At 39.0% G+C, this 23064-nt stretch overlaps 1 protein-coding gene and 1 non-coding gene across 2 annotated transcripts; both read right to left on the bottom strand.

The window, feature by feature from the left end:
- Positions 1-1677: 1677 nt before the first annotated feature.
- LOC141618369 (uncharacterized) lies at positions 1678-3025 on the bottom strand. The gene is made up of 3 exons (XM_074435468.1): positions 2821-3025; positions 2405-2709; positions 1678-1692 (listed from the first exon to the last, which is right to left on the bottom strand). Exons 1-3 carry the CDS (start codon positions 3023-3025, stop codon positions 1678-1680), a joined length of 525 nt encoding a protein of 174 aa, XP_074291569.1.
- Positions 3026-21678: 18653 nt separating this feature from the next.
- On the bottom strand, positions 21679-21785 carry LOC141624008 (small nucleolar RNA R71). The gene has a single exon (XR_012533820.1). It is a non-coding gene; the product is annotated as a small nucleolar RNA R71 (small nucleolar RNA).
- Between the last annotated feature and the right edge of the window lie 1279 nt (positions 21786-23064).

Here is a 23064-nt window from a genome sequence, read left to right on the forward strand (position 1 = left end):
ATCTTGTTTACATGTTTTACTACATGTACATTAATTTTGACGATTCGTGGCTGGGAGGACTCGAAGTTACTCCCCACTGAATTGTGGCTTTCGTGTTTGTATAAAATGCGATTGACAGGTGGTTGATGCTTTGTTGGGGGTCACAGACGAGCTAGTGAGCAAGGAACCTTGGACCTAGTTTTGGCTATTCTATTAGTAAACCCTTTACACTTTTGATTTGTATATAATTCGAAGGGACATATGTCTCCCTTTTCTATTTTGGGTTTGTATCATTATATTTCCGCGTCTTAAGTTATGTATGTAAATTAGTTTATCAGTTGTTGCAGGGTTTTTGACACTCTTCTTGAGTTGGAATTGGTTGTGAATGGTTTAGTTAGAAATTTTTTTGAAATTGCAGGTTTTTGGACTAGTTGAACCATTTACAAACATATCCTACCAGTTTTTCCGGAGAATTTACGCCTTTAAGTAATTAGATTATGCTATTTTTTTAAGGGTGTCACAACAAAAATAAAAACAATAATAAAAGATGGGATTTACACCCTCAGACTTACATGTTTGACGAAACGAGATTAACTAAGTTAACGTTTAGTGATTGCTCGACTCGGATGTACGAAGAAAGTGCCCTCTAAGAGGAAAATGAACAAAATTGATTAAGTTGATTGATGTGGAGTTGGTCAAATTGGTCGGTCATGCAAAACGAGGCTGGTACTCAAAAGGATCCGAGCTTACGTGGTCGAAAGTTCAAGCACGTAGACGCCAAAAAGCAAGAGCGTGGTCTTAGAATGCAAAGGGAGAAGAGAAGGGCGGAAACTCGCGTGAGAAATATGAGGAACGAAGGTCCCTATTTATACTAATCATACGAAGGAATTAGGGTTTCGGAGAAACTTTGGAAGTAAATCTCGAAAAGATCTTAAAATACGCATAAAGGAGCTGGGGAAGAGGCGCAACAATCACTGCGTCTCTTGGAAGAGGCGCAGCACCTGCTGCGTCCTTTCTCCAAGGGTTTCCTCCTGCGAAAGAAAGATTTTCCGCGTTTCTATTATGAAATTGCGGTTTGATCTTAATTTCCTTATTTTTTAAAATATAATTCCGGAAAATACTTTACCAAAAGATTAAGAGATTGAAATATGGAATAGAAATATCTGGAACATTCCAGAATATTCTGACTCGTCATTTTAAACGGTTATTAGAAAATGAAGACGATTTTTGACCCGGACTCCAAATGTACTCTAATTACTGTCAAAACGACCGTAATGGCGCGTAGATGACAACCAAGGGGTAGACACGAGTATTTGAGCTATTACTTGACGATAAACTTACGAACTGTCTTAAATCGTTCCGCGTACCAAACATGCGGTCTAATCATCACCGGGTGGTTTGCGGGAGGTGTAGAAATGAGGTATCTACACCGCTCATCGCAACGAGCGCACCCAGCGCATTATCCCGCTTGTGACGGGAGACACAAGAGGCGAACATGGGGTTGGATCCATCTCCCGAACATGGTCCCATCACAACAATACAAATCACACTATTACTCAACCAATCTCAATCCAACGCAGCATATTAATCAATCAATCACAAACAATCTCAAATTAATTATGCAATCGACTGGATAGGGAAACTCTACCTTATTCGCAAATATGAATCAACAACAATAAGGATGCTAGAATTGTTCCTCTACAAACCTGTCACCTAGCAAGAATCACAACAATACAATATCACAAACTATACTAATCAACCTTTACCCCCATCCTAATCAATTAGGGCAAACCCTAAAAGACAACCACAAATCGCTTAACAAGCACTAGAGACTTACCAATAAAACTGGTACGAAAAGACAAAAAGTGTAGACTCACGATCGATCAATAGCCTTGCGAGTGATTAGGGTGATTAGAGAGGTGAGGAACGTAGTTTAGGTTTTTATAAAATGAATTAGTAACTGTTAATACGAAATATATATAATCTCTAATCACCTTAATCAAACCGCGGAAATTAATCCCGTCAGACCAAGTACTCGGTCGAGTACCTGGGGTACTCGGCCGAGTATCTCACAACTCGGCCGAGTGTTCCCAACCAGTAGCCTGTTTAAAAACACTCGACAACCTACCCGACCGAGTAAGCTAGGACCAGAAAACTGTAGTATTATAGTCTTCCCTCCTTAAAACGAACTTCGTCCCCGAAGTTTATACCATACCCAAAACAACATGCAAAACCAACTACTTAACTCAAAAGACACCCACAAAACTCAACTCAAAAGACACCAACAAAACTCAACTATAACCAACTACTGTTCACACCAACCGGAAACACAACCATACCGACCTCAAACTACCTCGAAACACACATAGGATCATCTCCTACCCCCCCTAAAAGACAATGGTTACGACCCCGTAATCAAACATACCTGCTCAAAAAGATGTGGGTAGCATTCCCTCATAGCCTCCTCCGGCTCCCAAGTGGCTTCCTCCACATTGTGGTTAGACCATAGCACCTTAAGCAAGACGGTTTTACAATTCCTTGTCTTGTGCACCTTACGATCCAATATCTCTTTTGGTACCTCCGCATAAGTTAGAGCTTCATCTAACTCAATATTCTCAACTTCGAGCACATGTGACGGATCACTCACATATTTACGAAGTTGTGACACATGGAACACATTGTGAACCCGATCAAGAGATGGTGGTAAAGCTAGTCGATAAGCAACTTCACCTACCCAAGCCAAAATCTCATAAGGACCTATGAATTTCTGACTCAACTTCCCTCTCTTGCCAAACCTCATAACACCCCGCAGAGGTGACACTTTCAAGAGCACCTTGTCACCTACCGTAAACTCTATGTCTCTACGATGTAGATCTGCATAACTCTTTTGCCGATCTTGAGTTGCTTTCATGTTCGGTCGAATCAAGTGCACTTGCTCAACCATATCTTGTACCATCTGTGGTCCCAAAATCACAGCTTCAGCGCTATCATCCCAACACACTGGACTCCTATACCTCCTACCGTAAAACGCCTCAAAAGGCGGCATCCCAATGCTCGTGTGATAGTTGTTATTCTATGAAAACTCTATCAGATCCAGTCTATCCTCCCAACTCCCACAAAATTCCATAGCACAAGCTCGCAACATATCTTCCAAAGTCTTGATAGTCCTCTCAGTTTGACCGTCTGTCGCAGGATGGAACGATGTACTCATCTTTAAGGTAGTCCCCATCGATTCCTGCAACTCCTTCCAAAACCATGATATAAACGCATCTCTACCCGACACTATAACCTTTGGTACCCCGTGTAACCGTACCACATGCTTCCTGTACCCAAGAGCCAACTGAATCTTACTCCAAGTATCTTTCATTGGAATAAAATGAGCTGGCTTCGTCAAACGATCGACGATCACCCAAATCATGTTGTTACCATGTTAAGTCCTCGGTAACCCCACGATGAAATCCACAGAAATCGATTCCCATTTCCATTCCGGTACCTCAAGTGACTGAATCTTACCTTGTGGTCTTCGTTGCTCTCCCTTTACCCTCTGGCAAGTCAAATACCTATCCACAAACTCTGTAACATCTTTCTTCATACCGGGCCACCAAAACGTCTTCTTCAAGTTCTTATAGAGCTTGTCACCACCCGGATGTACCGAATAAGGAGTGCAATGAGCCTCCATCATGATCAACTTCTTCAAGTCAATGTCACTAACACACCACCTCCCATCAAAGCGAACACTCCCATCTGTGTGGATAGAAAATCTCGAAACTATGCCCTCTCCTACCATTATTTTCTACTCCTGAATCTTGGGATCAAGTTCCTGTTTCCTTTTTATGTCATCATATAGTTCAGGCTCGATAATCAAATCACCGATGTCATCTCCCTTGCGAATCATATGAATCCCCATCTTATTCATCTCATCCCTCAGTATCATCAGTGACATGACAGTGCATAGCGAATGCACACTCTTTCTACTCAAAGCATCTGTAACCACATTGGCCTTTCCCTCGTGATAGACGATTTCCATATTATAGTCCCCAATCAGCTCCATCCACCGTCTCTGGCGCATGTTCAACTCCATCTGAGTGTAGATGTACTTCAAACTCTTATGATCTGAAAACAACTTAAAGGTTGTCCCATACAGATAGTGCCTCCAAATCTTTAGAGCAAACAACACCGCACCCAGCTCCAAGTCATGAGTAGGATAGCTCTCCTCATACGGCTTCAACTACCTCGAAGAATAGGCAATGCCCTTCCCATTCTGCATCAAAACACAACCCAACCCATTCTTCGAAGCATCGGTATAGACCTCAAAGTTCTCACTTCCCTCGGGGTAAAGCCAGGACGGGAGCTGTAGTCAAACGCTCCTTTAATGTTTGTAATACCGTCTCACAACTCTCATCTCAATGAAATATTGTCTCTTTCCTCATCAAAGCTATCATAGGTCTAGCGATCTTAGAAAAATCCTTCACGAACCTCATGTAGCAGCTAGCTAAGCCTAAGATACTTCGGATCTCAGCAACATTCTTTTGTGCTTCCCAGTTTGACACCACCTCGATCTTACTAGGATCCACCGATATACCCTCTTTTAAAATCACATTACCTATAAAAGCCACTCTTTCCAACCAGAACTCACACTTGGATAACTTGGCATATAGCTGATTATCTCGCAAGGTTTGCAGTACCAACCTCAGATGCTCCTCGTGTTCTTCCTTAGTTTTAGAATAGACCAAGATGTCATCAATGAAAATCACCACAAACCTATCTAGAAACGGGCTGAAAATTCTGTTCATAAGATCCATGAATACCGCCGGTGCATTAGTCAACCCAAAAGGCATCACTACATACTCATAATGACCATACCATGATCGAAAACCTGTCTTAGGAATATCCTCGTCTGCAATCCTCAGCTGGTGATAACCCGATCTCAGATCAATTTTGGAGAACACCCCAGTCCCACTCAACTCGTAAAAAAGATCAGCAATCCTCGGCAAAGGATACATGTTCTTCACGGTAACATGGTTTAGCTCTCTGTAATCGATGCACAACCTCATACTACCGCCCTTCTTTTTCAAAAACAGAACTGGTGCATCCCAAGGCGATACACTAAGTCGAATGTATCCCTTATCCAATAACTCGTACAACTGCTTCTTTAATTCCTCCAACTCCTTTGGTCCTATACGGTACGGAGCCTTAGATATAGGTCCCGTCCCCGATTTAAGCTCAACGCTGAAGTCAATGTCTCTCTTAGGAGGTAACCCTGGTATCTCCTCCGGAAAGACATCGACAAACTCACTAACCACTAGTATCTCTGCTGATGATGGCTCCTCTACCCGAGTATCCCTCACAGGGCAAAGGATCAACGGACACCTCTTTCTTAAACATGATTTTAAAGTCATCACTGCAATCAACTTCATCTTGGGTTTTACAACAAACCCCCTATATGACACCTTGACTCCCTTAGGACCCTTTAAAGACACTTTCTTTTGTCGACAGTCTATCTTGGCCCCATACTTACCCAACCAATCCATCCCGACGATGACCTCAAACCCATCCAGAGGAAACTCAAGCAGATTAACCGGTAAATCCACTTACCCAACTACCATAGACACTCCCTTATACAACTTGTTGCAAGACACTGACACTCCCGATGGTATAAACATGTTATCTTTCCCCAACTCATACTCCCCCAAACCCAGAGATAAGGTATGACCCTTAGACACAAACGAATGAATTGCCCCTGAATCAAACAAAACAAAAGACGACGTATTATTAACAAGAAAAGTACCGGTGACCACATGGGAATCCTCCTCAGCCTCCTGCTTTCCCATCATAAAGAGTTTGCCATTGTTTTTATAACCTCCACCCTGGACCGTGGTCGCTGAAGTAGTAGGCGTAGCCGCCGAGTTCTGAGTCACACTGTTGTTCGGACGCTGATAAGACCCTCCATTATTGCGGTAGTAGCCGTCATTGTTATTACCTTGGCCTCCTTGGTTGGTCCATGACCCAACTGGCCTATTACTTGCCAAACTCTGGCTCGCAGTTTGCAAGTAATTCCCCTGATATGATCTTGGAAAGCCTCTTCCTCCCCTTCCAACGCTCGTACACTCAAACCGTTTGTGACCTGTTCCACCACAGTTGAAGCATTGCAGAGTGGAGTTCTCACTAGTACTCTGGCTGCCTCTTCCCCAAGCACGAGATCCCCCGCCATAGCTATACCCTCTAGAAAAAGTCCTCGCTTGGTTGTGATTACCCCTCTCCTGGCTAGATTGGTGGCCACCCTCACTCTCCGCCTTTCTCTTTTCAGCTCTCTTATCCTTGGCCTTCTTGGCCATATCAACCAACCTCTCAGCGTGTCCCGCTCTTGCATAAACATCTTTTTGATCAGAGATTACCCCGGCCGGTAGCTTTTCCATGATCGTCAGTGCTAACCCTTTCTCGAAGCGAAGAGCCAAACTCCATTGACTCAACTACATGTCCTCTGTATAGCGTGACAACTCAATAAACCTCTGATAATACTCAGTGATGGACATGTTGTCGGCCATAGGAAAGGAATCAAACTCAGCCCTCAACTTTGCACGGATGTGCTTTGGAACGAAGTGGTCCCTCATCGCCCTCTTGAACCTTGCCCACAAGATTGTAGGTGGCCAGACCCCTATAGTATGCCCGAGCTCCTTCCCTCTCGTTGTGCCACCAGACCCCAGTGTCATCCCTTAGGTAGAACGCAGCCTGTTCCACCATCATCTCCTCCGGACAACGAACCACCTCTAACACACTCTCCATTTCCCGGTGCCTGTTGTTAAGCAGCTTAGGCTTACTAGTGCCCTCATAAGTAGTAGGGTTAAAGCGAGAAATGGTGGTGCTAAGATGAGATGCATCCATCGGTTTCTCTTCCCCTTTCCCCACGTTCTTGAGTGCCTCCATGAGCACTTCTTGCTGCTCAATCATCCTAGCAACCTCTTTGAGGCTCATCTCGGAGGCCTAAAGATACGCAGCTGATCTCTTTGGCGACATTTTGAGGTGATATAACCAAGACAAATGGAAGCATATAGCCTACGGCTCAAAACAAATATCACATCCGCCAAAGAGGTACTCGGTCGAGTATGCTGACTACTCGGCCGAGTACTCTGACTCTAGTAGCTGATAAAAAATACACATAAAGCATACTCGGTCGAGTACCTTACGTACTTGGTCGAGTACGCCCCACTCAGTCGAGTATCTCCCCTACTCGGCCGAGTGGTCATATTCCAGTAGCTACTGCCAAAAACACAACTCCCTTCACTCGGTCAAGTGACTGATTACTCGGTCGAGTACTCGCTACTCGGTTGAGTACCTGGCAAGCTTGGCTAAATCATGCCAAAGATGATCTACCCTTTAACGTAACAACACACATATACGTATACAACTTCCTAAACATGTTACTATCAAACAAAAGCCAAGTAATAACACTCATACATGCCCCATTCCATCTATATCACATTAACTCATCCACTTCTCCAAGATCATCCAATTCACATAACCATCCATTCCATCCAACACTATTATAAGAACATACACAACACATACAAAGACTCCATTGATACCCTATAGTGACCAGCTCAAAGTCGTAAGGGCCAAATTGCGGCCTTAGGACGTCTCCCAAGCCTTTGTGGTAGCTTCAAACAACTTCTACCCGGGTTCATTTTAGTTAGACACCCTATGTTCATATTGTTCATTGGTTTTAGGTTCCAAAATCGTCGCCCTGATACCACTTTGTAACACCCATATACACCAAGGTGCCTTACCATGACCACCTTAGCATATCAAGATACTACCATCTTGGTTTTCCAAGGCGAAGTAATTAAAAAAGACCATCAAAGAACGTTTATTAAAAGATAACGAAATGTATAACAAAGGTACAAATGAAAGTTTAGCCAAAACTGTTTACAACAAAAAATACTAAAGTATAAAAGTCAGCGGAAGCTAACTAAGCGAACGTTGATGACTCGACCTCCATCCAAACCCGCAAGCTATCCATAGCTATACCTGCTCAATCAATTGCTCACAATCCCCGAATGGATCACCATAGTTTTGAAAACAATAAACGGGGTCAGTCAAATGTATAATCAAGATAAGAATTCACAACACAATCAATACAACCAACCAATTGTAGTATCATTCTCCAACTCCATTAGTAATCAATAACCGGCTACACACCTAAGTGTGTAGCCCTGCCAGGTTACCCATCGCAACAGGTAACCCTCACCCACTACAACAAATCCCTTACATTTTCGACGCTTATAAGGCCAACTCTCGACGCAAAAAAGCGTCGATAATTATTTTCTCGACGCTTCTTAAAAGCGTCAAAATTTTGGCCGTCGGTATTTTTTGACGTTTTTTTTTGTGTCACCAATTATGATGCCTTTAAGCGTCAGTAATAGAAAGTACGCTTTTAAGTGTCACTTTTATGGCATAACACGTCGTCAAAAATTATATAATCTTGGCGCTTTTAAGCGTCAGCTTTTAGCTTTTCTCAATAACATACTATTGTAAGAATCAATTACGAAAACGTACATACAATTAATAAGACATATATAAAAGTTCTTACATTGTCGAATGAGATCAAATTGTAACAAAATCTCATAATTAATAACTTAGAAAACTAGATAATAATATATATGTAACATGTTTCTGGCTGCCAGAAGTACAATCAGATCATTATATTATTTTACCATATCAAATTAAAATAGAAAGAGTGTACAGTACATGAACTTAATCCAAAATACATATTAAATAAAACTAAAGTTTTCAGCTGGCAATAGCTGGAACAAAAAATCTCTTGATAAATTAACTCCACATGATAGTTGTAGCGGATTAGAATTTCGTCTCATCATTCAGCCACGATTTAACCATCTGAAACCTACAAATTTCAAAAGAGCGCGTTGATTTAGTATCAGGTTTACTAGTAACAAGTAAACTGATCAATTCAATATTTTATACCGGGGAGAACCTCGTGAAAATAACAACATTTTACATTGTGTTTCACTAACAATGGTTTTAAAAGCTAATCGGTGGTTAGAGATTTCATTCAACTCTTCAATTACAAAAAAAGCCGTCACATTCAACAGTTCTATCATATACTATAACAGACACACCAACACAACCATTGTAACACAATAATGGTTAGTCAAAAAGTGTCTCTAGATAGTAGATACCATCAACAATTATACCATCATTATTTATCATCACCACCACCAGACAGCTAGACACACACCATAAACAGCTGAATGATTAAAATAATCACAGTTACCAAATAAACTAAATGTAAATGAAATGTGTATTTATCATACCATGTACGAGGACACCACCTTTATAGAATGACTTAGTTAATGTTAAGTCAGTGACTCATTTTCTTCTAAACATTAGTGTAGTAAAATACCCAAATATGCTGTCAAATGCATTATGATAGCCTATCGCACACCTATGCAAAGATAATATTTATACCCTAGCAAAATAAATGAATGTAGTACGTAGGGGTCGAACCACAAGGAGACGGGAGTTGTTAATTAGTTGTTATGGAGTGAAATTTATCAAGGTTGGTTATCGTATGATTGGTTGGTTTGGATGATGGAAGAAAACAATAATGATAAAGAAATAGTCTAGGGAGATCGGGTCACACATGAAAATTATGTAAATGCTCAAATTAAACATAAGAATTGATAAATCGTTAATTTTTTAGGCTTAGAGACACCCACCTCACGATATTAGTGTCAACCATAGACCGGGTCCTAGAGAAACTCTCGTTTATGACTAGGTCGTCCTACTTCACATGCTTAGTCTAATCCGATTCCGTGCATCTCGACTTATAGAACGAATTAACAAACTTAATCAATGAATAAGGCCTTTAAACAAAGATTAAACATGACCATACAAACGTGTGATGGAAACAATTATGTGATTACTACAACATCCTAATTTATCATGTTACAAATACTTTTTATGCATGGCTCCCTTCATTCCCTAGACAAGGTAAACTACTCTAGCATAATGTAAATGCAAACTAAACTAATGACAAATGAAATGATGAACATAATGAAAATATAAATAGGAATACCTTGCAATGGCAATGGAAATGGAACTTGGAAGAACAATACTTGAAATATAAATTGAATATGACTTGAATGGAAATTGTATTATAAATTGAAACGCCTAAGGAAAATGTAAACAAACTAAGGTAATCTAAATTAATCTAAGCTAAGCTACTACTAATATATAGAGAGAATTTTAGATGGAAAAATATGTGTATAGGTTGTGTGAAAGTCGCCCCTCGAGGCCTCTATTTATAGGAGATCATAAGGGAAACGTATGCATTTGATGGAGCATTGAACACACCCATGGACCGTTCAACCCCGATCGGGAACGTAATGATCCGAGTTCTTTCTCTTCAATTCTTGGTTTAATGCTCAAGGAATCCAATGTTCATGTTTTAATGCTCCTTTAATCACCCGATAATGCTTCTTAATCTTAGCATCCAAAGCTTCCACCTTAATTTGGACTTTCATTTTGGGCTTGACTTTGCATTTGACTTCATTTGTAATTCTTACTTCAATCCATTAAATCTTCATGCAAAAACCCATGCAACTGCATACACTTAGTCCAATACTTGCTCTTGCTTAGCTTTTGCACTCTAGCTTGCATCTTTGTTGGATTTTAGCTCCTAAAAGCTTAAACTCCTACAAAACATGTGGAAACAAGCAATTGCAACTAGAATAACAAATATTAGCTCAAAACAGTATGATAAGTGCTAAATGACATGTAAAATTGAGCTAATCTAAGGGGTAAAACTATGTAAATTATGCACTTATAACATTATTTTATAGCAAATCAAGCCATGATCCCAAATTAATAGATACAAAGATTGGTTGGACAATCAAATCAAGCCATGACCCCAGTACCTTCGTTTCAAAACTTAGGTTGGCTGCACATGCGTTTTTACATTAACAAAGGGCCATATATAACCATTCATCAAGTGTCCAAAGTAGTGAAACTTCAGTTGTAGCACCATGGCCCTCTACCCAGTAGCAGCGGACTTCACATTTAGATAAACACATGGTGATAGGACATCGAAGTAAAAAAGTACTTGTCTATTGGTTGCATCTAAGATGTTATTTGCAAGGTTTAAGACCTGAGTTGATCGTGTTCCGGTACTTAGAACTCCAGCACTTTCTTCAGCAAGTCTTTATTCGTATTATGTATCTTCATTATATCTTGATTTTGCTTAATCAGCCCTTCATTTCATTTATCTCGGTCAAATTAGCCACTTTCTTGTCCATATTTTATAATTTTAACCTGTCATTTTCGCCATTATGGAACTTCTCTTTCCTTAATATACCAGGAACGCCAAATACATCACTTTGTTTCACACCAAATCCATAATCAACGGGACGTTTGGGGATGTCTCCCTCATACATTAGCTTGTTAAAAGCTTCATTCTCAATTTGTACACGAGACTTTGTACTTGAATAGATATCAATTTTTGTCTGAACATTAGCGTCTACATCGTCCTGCATGCGACAAAATAAAACGTATAGAGCTCATTATAGCAACATTTACAAAGAAGATAGATCAAGAAACATCACAAGTTTTTAAGTTTACCAAAAGGTCTCCAGTTAATGTGTCTTTGACAAACGTTTCGTCTTTGTTTTGATGAGTACTCCTAAACATTTTCAATACACTTGGTTCCCTATTATTTTTCTCCTCCTGAAACACAAAATAAACAAAATGATATGGCTAATTATACCAGCAAATATAATTTATAGACGTTTAAAATTAGATGAAATCATACAAAAGAAGCTCGTATATTCGCATAGCTTTTAGCCTCGATTGTATGAACATGATTTTGAAGTGCACATGCTTCTTTTCCATAATCTGAATACCTCTGCATCCAAATTAAAATCATAAATAATTCAACATCAGGCACATATGCGACTAAGTACACCATTATGTCACCGTTCTTTGGTATATACCTTTCCCTTTCCGGAATACTAATAATCAACCAAATCGATCCAACTGTCAAGAGGATGTCCGGAAGGTGCAGATTGGTATATCTGTTCTTTCGTCAATCTCGTAGGTTTAAAAAGCTTCTTCTTTAAGGAATGTCGATATTGTCTCAAGCTTTTACCCGTGCGCTTCAGAATTCCTTGGTCATAGAAATCACCATCGGATATAACAAAACGGGCCTTGGAAGAAAATAAATAAATAAAGACATTATAGTAAAGAACATTGAATTTTAACCTGCACTAACCAATTCGTAAAAATAGATCAAACTTTATAGATTAGGATAAATGGTTACTCGAATCAGCTTAACAATCTCAACTTTGAAGTGTCCTTTAACATGATGCCAATTTGTTTCTCTAATTGGACAAAACTTTTCATGTTTTGCAACATCCCTAATAAATCTAACAAGAATATGCCCCCCTTTTTTCAGCGGTTGATAAAACTCATTAAAAGTGACAAAGTACTTCACGCCGTTAACATGACAAACATAATGAGGATGGATTAAGTTACTGACGAAATCGTAATTTCCTTCAGCATCTACAAAAAAATGCATACAAAAAGTATCAAAATAAAACGCAAACTGAAAGTATTGACTCGAAGGTAGTATTTATAAAAACCAACCTAAAATCTGGAGAACCTTACCAATTGTTAGAACATCCTCCTCCTCGTCAAATTCTACTTCATCTGGCCAATCAGGCATTGGATTACGACGCCTGGGGTTGAACGATTCCTGGACATTATTGGATCTTCTTGGTTCACCATTCTCTAAATTGAAAGTCTCTTTGGGTGCATTTGGTGATTCTTGATCCTTTGGAATCACTTCCACATCATTAAAGAGATTGTTGGGAGTTCTGTTTTGATTGTTTTGATGATTAGGTCTGAGATCACGTGTTTGAGAATAATAAGTGGATGAAGGAAGAGAATACCTTGACAAATGTGCCTTGTTATTATGAGTGCATGGAGGCAGAGAAGCATCATGTGTCCGAGGGCTAAAAAAGGACTGGATATCAATTGATGGGGAGGCAGTAGACTGCCTTTTGTGAAGCATCTTGGGATCCGGTTCCATGGATGGGTTCCCTTTTTCAAAATCCTTGTCGAGCGAGGATCTCTGTTGTCCCACTACTGAAATCTTCCTGTTTGATGCTCCGGTTAAATGATTTCTCCAAATGGGTGATTCTTAGTCGTTTGGGCCCACTTCTACATCATTAGAATGGTTGTTGGAAATTTTGTTATGACGATTGAGCCCAAGATCACAAGTCTGAGAATAACGAGCCGATGGAGGTAGAGAACACTTTGACATACGTGCCTGTTTGTAAAGCATCATTGACCCATGTTCCTTGGATGCGTTCCCTTTTTAAAAATCTTTGTGGAGTGATGATCTCTGCTGTCCCATTACTGAAATCTTCCTGTTTGATGCTCCGGTTACAAGATTTCTCCAAATGGGTGATTCTTCATCCTTTGGGCCCACTTCTACATCATTAGAATGGTTGTTGGAAATTTTGTTATGACGATTGAGCCCAAGATCACAAGTTTGAGAATGAGTCTGAGAATAACGAGCCACTGGAGGTAGAGAACACTTTGACATATGTGCCTGTTTGTGAAGCATCATTGGCCCATGTTCCTTGGATGCGTTCCCTTTTTCAAAATCTTTGTCGAGCGATGATCTCTGCTGTCCCATGACTGAAATCTTTTTGTTTGATGCTCCAGTTACAGGATATCTCCAAATAGGTGCAGGTTTTGTGGTTTTAAGTAGTGAGCTTTCATTGATATTACTAGGGGAAACACTAATAAATCCATTATGAGGTCTGGATGGGTTGCGTTTGTTAGATGTAGTGGCCTTTGTATTAACGCTATGGTGTTTTGGGATTGATGATGTCTTTTGAATCATTGGGTTTTGGCCGTTTTGAGGTTCCTCCGACATATGAGATTTCAAAGGAGCTTCCTGCATACAATTGCTCTTGTTGCTGCCTAGTTGAGGGTTACCAGTGGGAGGTTTAAATGGGCCCCATCTCACACTAGCTCCACCATTCATGACATCGTCTGTCGAAGTGTGGACACAGCCACCCGCACCGCGCGCACCCGCGCGTTTATTTTGAGGCGGCGACACTTCTCCCACGGAACTCCAGCGCGAGGGCCGAGGCACGTCATGGGCCGTTGCCGATTTTAAAAGCATTGAAACCGGTGAAAGGTTTGACAAGCCTGCATTTGTGGAGTCGCCACCAATTTTTATGGAAAATTGGAACCGTTCGAATAGTTCGCGTCATGTCAAGACACAAAGTAGTGACAATCGAATTACAAAGAACAATTGAATCTACTTCACGAGTATGCTTAAAAAAAGGATTTGAAATAAAATAAATAGAAAGAATGTGAGAAATATAAAAATAGGTCGAATTAGCAGTGATAATAAGGATAATAGTCGGTTAAAACCTAATTATAAAATCTACGTCAAAATAAGATGAGTTCAGAGGCAGAAGCCACCTCAGAACAGGCGCAACATCTGCTGCGTCTCTTAGAAGAGGCCCATCAGTTCATGCGATTGTTCTTGAGTTGGGTTCTAACCGTGAAAGTCAGACTCGTTAATCGTTATGGTTCATTGGTTGATTAAGGTTGATTAGGGAAACATATCTCGAATATGAGTGATTTAACCGTATTATATGCATAAGAGATCGTCGTAAAGCAAGAAAAACGAATTAAAACGAATTATCATAAGTTAATTATTATATAATGTCGGAAAACGGGTTTATGTACAAACTTCAGATTAGAGATGAGATTTGAAAAGATAAAGAAGAACAACAAAATCAAAAACATGTATCAAAGACGAATTCGAGGAACTTGATATGAACAAATCAGGCCTCTTGAATCCGGGTTCGAATTTAATGACGAAAACCCGCAAATATCGAATTACCAGAGATTTAGGTGGGATTAGATTTTAAAAGTATTTTGTAAAATAAATTTGTAAATAAACAAAAGAAAACTTGAAAGGAATAAAGAAGAAGAAACAAGCATTCGAATGAAACAGAGGAGAAATACGAGGAAGAAGAAGAAGAGCAACATCAGCTAAGCAGCCTCTGCAAGAGGCGCAACAAGTGCTGTGACTGTTCCAGAAGGCGCAACTGTTGTTGCGTTTCTTCTCGACAGTGTCTCTCTTGATGGAAGAGATTGTCGTCGTGTCTCCCAATCAAACACATTTATATTCTCAACAAACAACTAGCTAGTGGTTAAGTCGAGGTCGATCCATGGGACGGTGTGCTTTGGGTTCTAAGTCTATCTATCTCAATTTATGCTAGTGTCACAATTGATTTGGGTTGTAGTTGGCGAGTCTAACTAATGCAAGCAATAAAGTAGAACAAGCAATAAAAGGGGAGATGTAAACAAATGACTAAAAGTGCTAGGATATCATAGGTTCATAGGGGATTTATGGGAGTTGATCATACAAACATATTCTCAAGTTATAAGCAAGCGATTGTTGTTGTGATGGGATCGAGTTAGTGTATATCTTACAATCCCTAGAAAGATTTAGGTCCCGGAGCCGAATCGATTAGATTGTACAACACCTACAAGTCGACTTAGTCTCCTCCTATTCAACTTTGTGCATGGTCTAATGAGGCTCGAGTTGGTTTATGTCTTACAAGCCTCATTGAAGAGATAGGTGATGGGTAAAAATGCAAGGATTCATAGGCTCGTATTTCATCAAACATAACATGTGCATAAGTTGAAATCAAAACAAGCAAGCAAATTAATTATAAAGACATATTAGATTAAGCATGTATCAATCCCCATGTTTGTTTCCCCTAATTCCCCATTAATCCTAGCTAAAATACTACTCACTTATTATCGTGGGAAACATGTCATTAATGATGTTAATCATTGCAACAAGTATAAACATGACAAGAGAGTGAAGAAATAAACAATAAAGAGTAAAGAGTAAAGGAATTATACCAAACTTGAGATAAACAAATGAAAAGGAAAGAATAATAGAAGAAAACTTGATTGATTGATGAAGAGTTGTCAATTCTCGAATAATAACCCAATAATCTTCAATTACCCAATAATAAACTTGAATTACTCAATAATAAACTTGAACAATAATTAAGGAAAGATTAATGTGTAATTTTGTGCAATGATTGAGATTAATCTATTCTAATCTACTCCTAATCTAATCTAAGAGAGATTGATTTAATATAAGAAAACTTCCTACTAAGAGGGCTTGTTTTCTTGATTATTACAAATGGAGTATATATAGTAGTACATCATTAGGTTAAGCAAGGGTAGTGTTGAACCATATAGCTTATATGTTTATGTTTTGATGATGTCAAGGTGTTTTATATTTTATATACTTGTTGCATGTAATTGTTTGTTTAAGTGTTTTAGAATCAACTTATTACAAACAAGTAACTAAGAATATTGTGATGATAGCATGAAGTGCTCAAGCCCCCGCTCAAGTTCCTATTCAAACGGTGTAAAGATTCATTCAAGAGTTATATGAAGACGAAGTCCGTCTAAAGATTAATCAAGCTTGGATGATGACGTAGCCTATACTCGAAGATCTCCGTGAAGATTAGAATAGTATAGGTGATTATCTCGTAATGATAACCAAGAATGAGTTTCTTGAATTGGTAAAGTTATAGCTTTGCAGCTATAACATTACTAGTAAAAGAGCTCAATGTTATAGCTCTCCTACTATAACATTGAGATGCTGAGTTTATTATACACGACTTATAATGTTTCAAAAATTGTTTTGAAAATTGTTTAACATTTATTTTAAGATGTTTTGATAAAAGTATATATTTAATTAAGCCTGGTTTAGTGCGGAGTTTGACTTTATGTGAAGCGTTGATCAGTGGTTTTGATGGGTCAACTTATGAGTTAGACTATGCTACTGATTAGGGTTTTAACAAAGCCTCTCCTAAAACCTAAATTCTAAACCCATATATTGAGCTAGGGTTTACACGAGTCACGAGGCTTATGAGACGTGACATCTCGTGTTACCTAGGGTATATTTGATAAAGATTTTATTCTATAATAATATCTTTACATATCTTATATATCTTACTTAATATATTTGTTTATGATAAAAGATATACTTGTTTTAGGAAATCTTATCATATCTTAGAATTTATAGTAAAGATAATAATTGAATAGATTATATTCTATCTTTTGGAATATTCTTTATTATCTTTTAAGGCTTTTAGGAAAGAGATAATAGAAGATATGATTTGTTAACATATCTCCTCTATTCGGCCAATTAGGGTTTCTATAAACCGAATTGCCTTGCTCTTTCTTTCCTATAAATACTTTGCTATTTACAACATTTAAAGTAGAGCCCTTAAGCATAAAAATTGATTTTAATTTTACAACGAAAACCGTGTGTTTTCAAGCAGAAATACCGATTTGTTATTTTGAAAGGTCGTGTGTTTTAAATTCGTATACTCGTTCTTATTTTTATCGTTATAATATAATAGTGCTTAGTTGATCTCTTAACTTGTTCATTAACGTGAACCTTTGTTAGAATCATTAGTGCTTTCTTATTAGAGTAAGTTAGTCACTCGAGTATTTAACGGTACTCATTGAGTTACAGCTAGAGTTAGTTTGTACGAGTTGGGTTAGTAAATTTGTAATCCGTAGAAAGGTACTAAATTTATTAATCGAGAATAGTGGACGTAGGTTTCGACTTGTGAAACTGAACCACTTCAAAAACCGTGTGTCTCCTCGTTCTTTCATTTGTTTGTTTATTTCATTTACATTCATTAGTTGATTAGTTAATGTTTAATCAATAAACTTTTAATAATCAATTACATTCATACAATCGAAAAAGCTTTCAAAAGTTTTAAATCCTCAATTCATCCCCCCTCTTGAGTATTTCGGATCGATAGACTCTTCAATTGGTATCAGAGCCTCGTGCTCTTGATTGCCTAACCGCAAAGAGGCTGATCTATCTTGTTTTTCATTTATCTTATCGTTTTATATTCCGCTGCCTATCACGTGATAAATGGATTCCAAATATCTCAAGTGTCCTGTCTTTGATGGGAAGAATTATGGATTATGGAAAAACACGATGACTCACTATGTGAAAGGTCACGATTGGGAGTGCTGGAGGATTATCCAAAACGGACCGCACAAAATTCTTGTAGCATCCGAGGAAGGCACTACCTATGAAAAGAAAGAAGAGGACTATGTCGAGGCCGACTACAAGAAGGCCGAAAAGAACTCCAAAGCAATAAGTCTACTGCAAAACGGAATGACTTCTACAGAGTTTGATCGGTTTTCTTCATGCTCTACGGCCAAGGAGATATGGGATGGGCTTGAACTAGCTTATGAAGGTACTTCCATTGTTAGGAAGCACCGAATAGATTTGCTTATGCAAAAATATGAGCTATTCATTATGGAGCCTAATGAGTCCTTAGATAGTATGTCAGCAAGGTTTTCAAGCATCATAAACGAACTGAAAAACCTAGGTAGGAAATTCAGTACTGAGGACATTGCCAGAAAGGTTCTTAGGAGCCTGACTAAGAAGTGGCGTGCTAAAGTCACTGCAATGGAGGAATCACGAGATCTTGAAAACCTATCCTATCAAGAACTCATCGGTTCTCTTATGGCCCATGAAATTACTATTAACAAAGATGACGCTGAACCAAGCCGTAATAAGAGTATGGCCTTAAAGAGCGAAGAAGTTGACTCTGAACTAGAGGATGAAACTGTTCTGTTTGCACGCCGTTTCAAAAATAAGATATTTCGAAACAAACAAACAAAATCATCCTACAACAACAACAAGTCATCCAACAAAAAGGTTACTGAATCAAAGTCATCTTTCGTAAACAGAGGCTGCTTCAAGTGTGGAGAATCTGGTCACATGATCAAGGATTGTCCTACATGGGAGAAGATCAAGGACAAGACAAAACGTGAAAAGACAAAAAGAGAATTCAAACAGGTTATGATGGCTTCGTGTTGGGGAGACCTTGACTCAGAAGATGACGAGGAATCTGAAGACGACGAAGTTGTTAACCTTTGTCTCAACAGCGTTAGTCTTGACCTTATCAGACAGCGATGATGAAAGCACAAACTCTCAATCAAATTATTGCTTTCTCGGAGAATCAGACGAAGATGATGATGAAGAGGTAAATTATCTCGAGCTTAAAAAACACGTTAAGAATTTGTCTAAAAGCGCTTTTGATGTGACCATAATTAGAGCATATTTAGTCCCCGAATTAGCCTTGTTCCCATGCTTTTTAGTGCATATTTGGGTCATTTATTGTCTTTAGTTCTTTGTTTTGCATATTCTTTGAGGTTTTGTGTCCTTGGTAGGAAAGGAGTGCAAACCTTGCATTTTCATGGCAAAATGAGACTAAATTGATTGAATTCAATGACCAAGCATCAAGGAGAGACAAGATTAGAAGGCCTTTATACATACCATAGTAGATGGGCAATGATGAGAAACGATCCTTGCATCCCCGAGGAAATCCTCAAGGATTTTATGAAGAAAAAGGAAGAAAAGAAGAAGGAAAGAAACTGCCTGACAATCCGTGCGTCTTCCCCAGAAGACGCCCGTCCCTCACCCACAACCCGTGCGTCTTCCTCAGCTGGACGCCTGGGCAAAACCACCCAAAGACGCCCGTATTTCCCTTCTGGACGCCCGTCCAGAAGCTGCCAAATCCGCCCGTCCCGTGCTAAAGACGCCCGGATTCCCAGACAGTCCCATTTCGTCTTCTTCAAGCTTCAAGGAAGGATGCACATCTTTTTCTATTGACCGGAGTCTCCCTAAAGAGACCGGCGATTCCTCAACAAGGGACTTAATCGTCATTTAAGCCCTTAGTTAACCCTAATTCATGCACCTAATCCCCACTATAAATACCCCATTAGTCTAATTAGAAGAGGATGTTCTTCTTAGCAATCTTTAGAGTAGTTAATATCAATCAAATCTTTCCTTAATCTTGTAATCAACATTTAATCAAGTTTTAATACAAGTTTTATTTCCTTAATCTCTCTCTTGTTCATCCTTTATTTTGGGTAATTGAAGATTATTTGGGTTATTATTGGGAGATTGACAACCTCTCAATCAAGCATTCAAGTACTTCTTTTATTCTTTGCTTTATTATTGGAATCATTAGTAGGTATAATTCTCTTAATCCCTCTTTAATTATTGTTAATCACTTTCATTTATTCATCATGTTTCACTTTGTTGGTATGATTGACAACCTTGCTAGCATGTTCAACATGATAATGAGTGAGTAGTTTCCATAGCTAGGGTTAATGGGTAATTAGGGGAAACCAACATGGGGAATGATTCATGCTTAAATTAATATGCTTTCATAGTTTATTTTCTTGCTTGTTGTGATCTCAACTTATGCACATGTTATGTTTGATGAAATGTAAGCCTATGAATCCTTGCATTTTTACCCATCACCTATCTTTTCAATGAGACTTGTAAGACATAAACTAACTCGAGTCTAATTAGACCATGCATATTGTTGAGTAGGGAAGATTAAGTCGACTTGTAGGTGTTGTACAATCTAATCGATTCGGCTCCGGGACCCAAACTTTCCTAGGATTGTAAGATATAAACCAACTCGATCCATCACGACAATAATTGCTTGCTTATAACTTGAGAATATGTTTGTATGATCAATTCCCATGAATCCCCTATCACCCCATGACACCCTAGTGCCTTTTATCAATTGTTTACATCCCTTTTAATTCATCTTGCTTGTTTACTTTCATTGCTATTTAGTTTAGTGATCTTCTACATCAAACCCCAATTGTGACACCCTTAGACACCGCTAGTTGCAATAGAAATCTCATCTCAATTCCCGTCCCTTGGGATCCGACCTTTACTTACCTCTTTACTAATTGTAGAGTTGTTTGTGAAGTTATAAATTGTGTTTTGGTCTAGGTGCTCCTAACGACAAGTACTGAAAAACTAAACCCCACGAGGGAATCACACCGACCAAAAATGGCGCCGTTGCCGGGGACGATGTTAACTTGATTTAGATTTTCTTACATTGTTATTAGTTGTGTCTTTCTTTGCCTTGGGGAAGTAAAACTCCTCAAGGTTTGTTCTAATTATTTTCGAGCTGTTTGATATTTTACATGTCTAGAAGGTCACAAGGTGACTTGTTACCCTTTGATCGCGAAATTGAAAGGACTTTGACAACCAATAGAAGACTTGCTAGGAGAACTTTGAGAGGTATTGGTGAGGTTGTAGATATTCAACCAAATACTATTGAGTTCATCAACCCTTTTGCAAGAGAAGGTGAGGAGAACCCAACACAAAATCCAACACAAAATCAACCCACAATGCCTAAGTTTTCATCACATTACGTACCCACCGAGGAGAACTTACCCAATGGTACTCCCACACCACAACATCTAACCGGAAATTTTATTGCCAAATCCGCATTTATTCAATTAGTCGAAAGAAGCCAATTTGGGGGGATGCCTAGTGAAGACCCTCATTCTCATATGGAGACTTTTTGTGACTATTGTGATGCGATTTCTAAAACCGGTGTAACTCAAGACCAAATTCGATGGGTCCTATTTCCTTTTTCTCTAATTGGCACCGCAAAACAATGGTTGAAAGGCCTTGATAAGGCTACTCTCGGAATTGATTCTTGGAAAAAGTTGGCTCTAGCTTTCTACAAAACGTTCTATCCACCGGAAAAGACTAACATGCTAAAAGCTCAAATTACGGGCTTTAAGCAAAGGGATGAAGAATCTTTGTATGAAGCTTGGGAGCGATTCAAGGGAATTTGTCGCTCATGTCCTCATCATGGACTTAGCGAGTGGTTCTTGGTACAACAATTTTGGAACGGTCTTTATGAAGATTCAAGGAACATTCTCAACATGGGATCAAATGGAATGTTCACCGAAGTTGATGACAATCAAACTTGGAACAAAATTGAGGAAATGGCGGTCCATAACTCACAATATAATAGACCTCGCAAGGCTACTAGAGGAGGAAAGCATGAAGTGGACTCCATTACTCAATTGGGTGCTCAACTTAGTGCTCACATTGATACCATTAATTTGAAGTTTGAAAAAGCTATGGCTAGACTTGAAGAAGCCTCAAAATCACCAAAGCATCATGTTAATGCCATGACGGCATCTTCATCAATCCCAAGTGGGATATGTGAGAATTGTGGAACTTTGGGACATGACGAAAGTGAATGTAGGGGAACAAATGAACAAGTGAATGCTTTCCAAGCATACAAGAGTGGTACCCCTTATTCAAACTATTACAATGAAAACACCAAATTCCATCCAAATCTTTCATACAAAAGCCAAAATGTTCAAAACCCTCAACCAACATACACCCCACCTCCCATGAGAAACCAAAATCAAAGACCCTTTTACAACCAAAACCAAGGTTACCAAAATCAAACTCCATACAATCAACAAAATGACCAAGGTTTTGATGTTCAAAAAGCGGTCCTCCAAATGCAAAAGAATCAACAAGAGTTTTTCACTCAAATGCAAAAAGATAGTCAAGCAAAGGAAATCACCATCAACAACATCCTAGCTCACACCAAAATGTTGGAAACCCAATTGACTCCACTAGCATCTTCAAGCTCACAAAGACAAAAGGAGCAATTACCACCTCAAAGTAATCCCCCAAGACATGAAACGGTTAGTGCCATTCACTTGAGGAGTGGTACAAGGTATGAAGCACCGAAGAAGCAAGTTGAGGATGAAGTTGTGGAAGCTAGTGGCAAAGAAGAAATTGTGCAAAACTCCAAGGATGAAGAACCATCAAAAGAAGAAATTTCAAAGAAAAATGAAGACAAGGTCAAGGAGAAGGAGTCCATTGTGATTAGACTTCCTTTTCCAAGTCCTCAAGCCAAGCCCAAATTTGATGACCAACTTGGAAAATTTATGGAAATTGTGAAGAATTTGGAAGTCTCGATTTCTTTCACGGAATTAATCAATCACGTGCCGGCTTATGCAAAATACATGAAAGACATCCTCACAAAGAAGAAGTCGATCCGGAAGCTTGAGACTATCGCCTTCACTAAGGTGAGTAGTGCAATCCTTCAAGGGAGTTCACCTCCAAAACTC

This window comes from Silene latifolia, chromosome X, assembly GCF_048544455.1.
Source record: "Silene latifolia isolate original U9 population chromosome X, ASM4854445v1, whole genome shotgun sequence".
NCBI lineage: Eukaryota > Viridiplantae > Streptophyta > Magnoliopsida > Caryophyllales > Caryophyllaceae > Silene > Silene latifolia.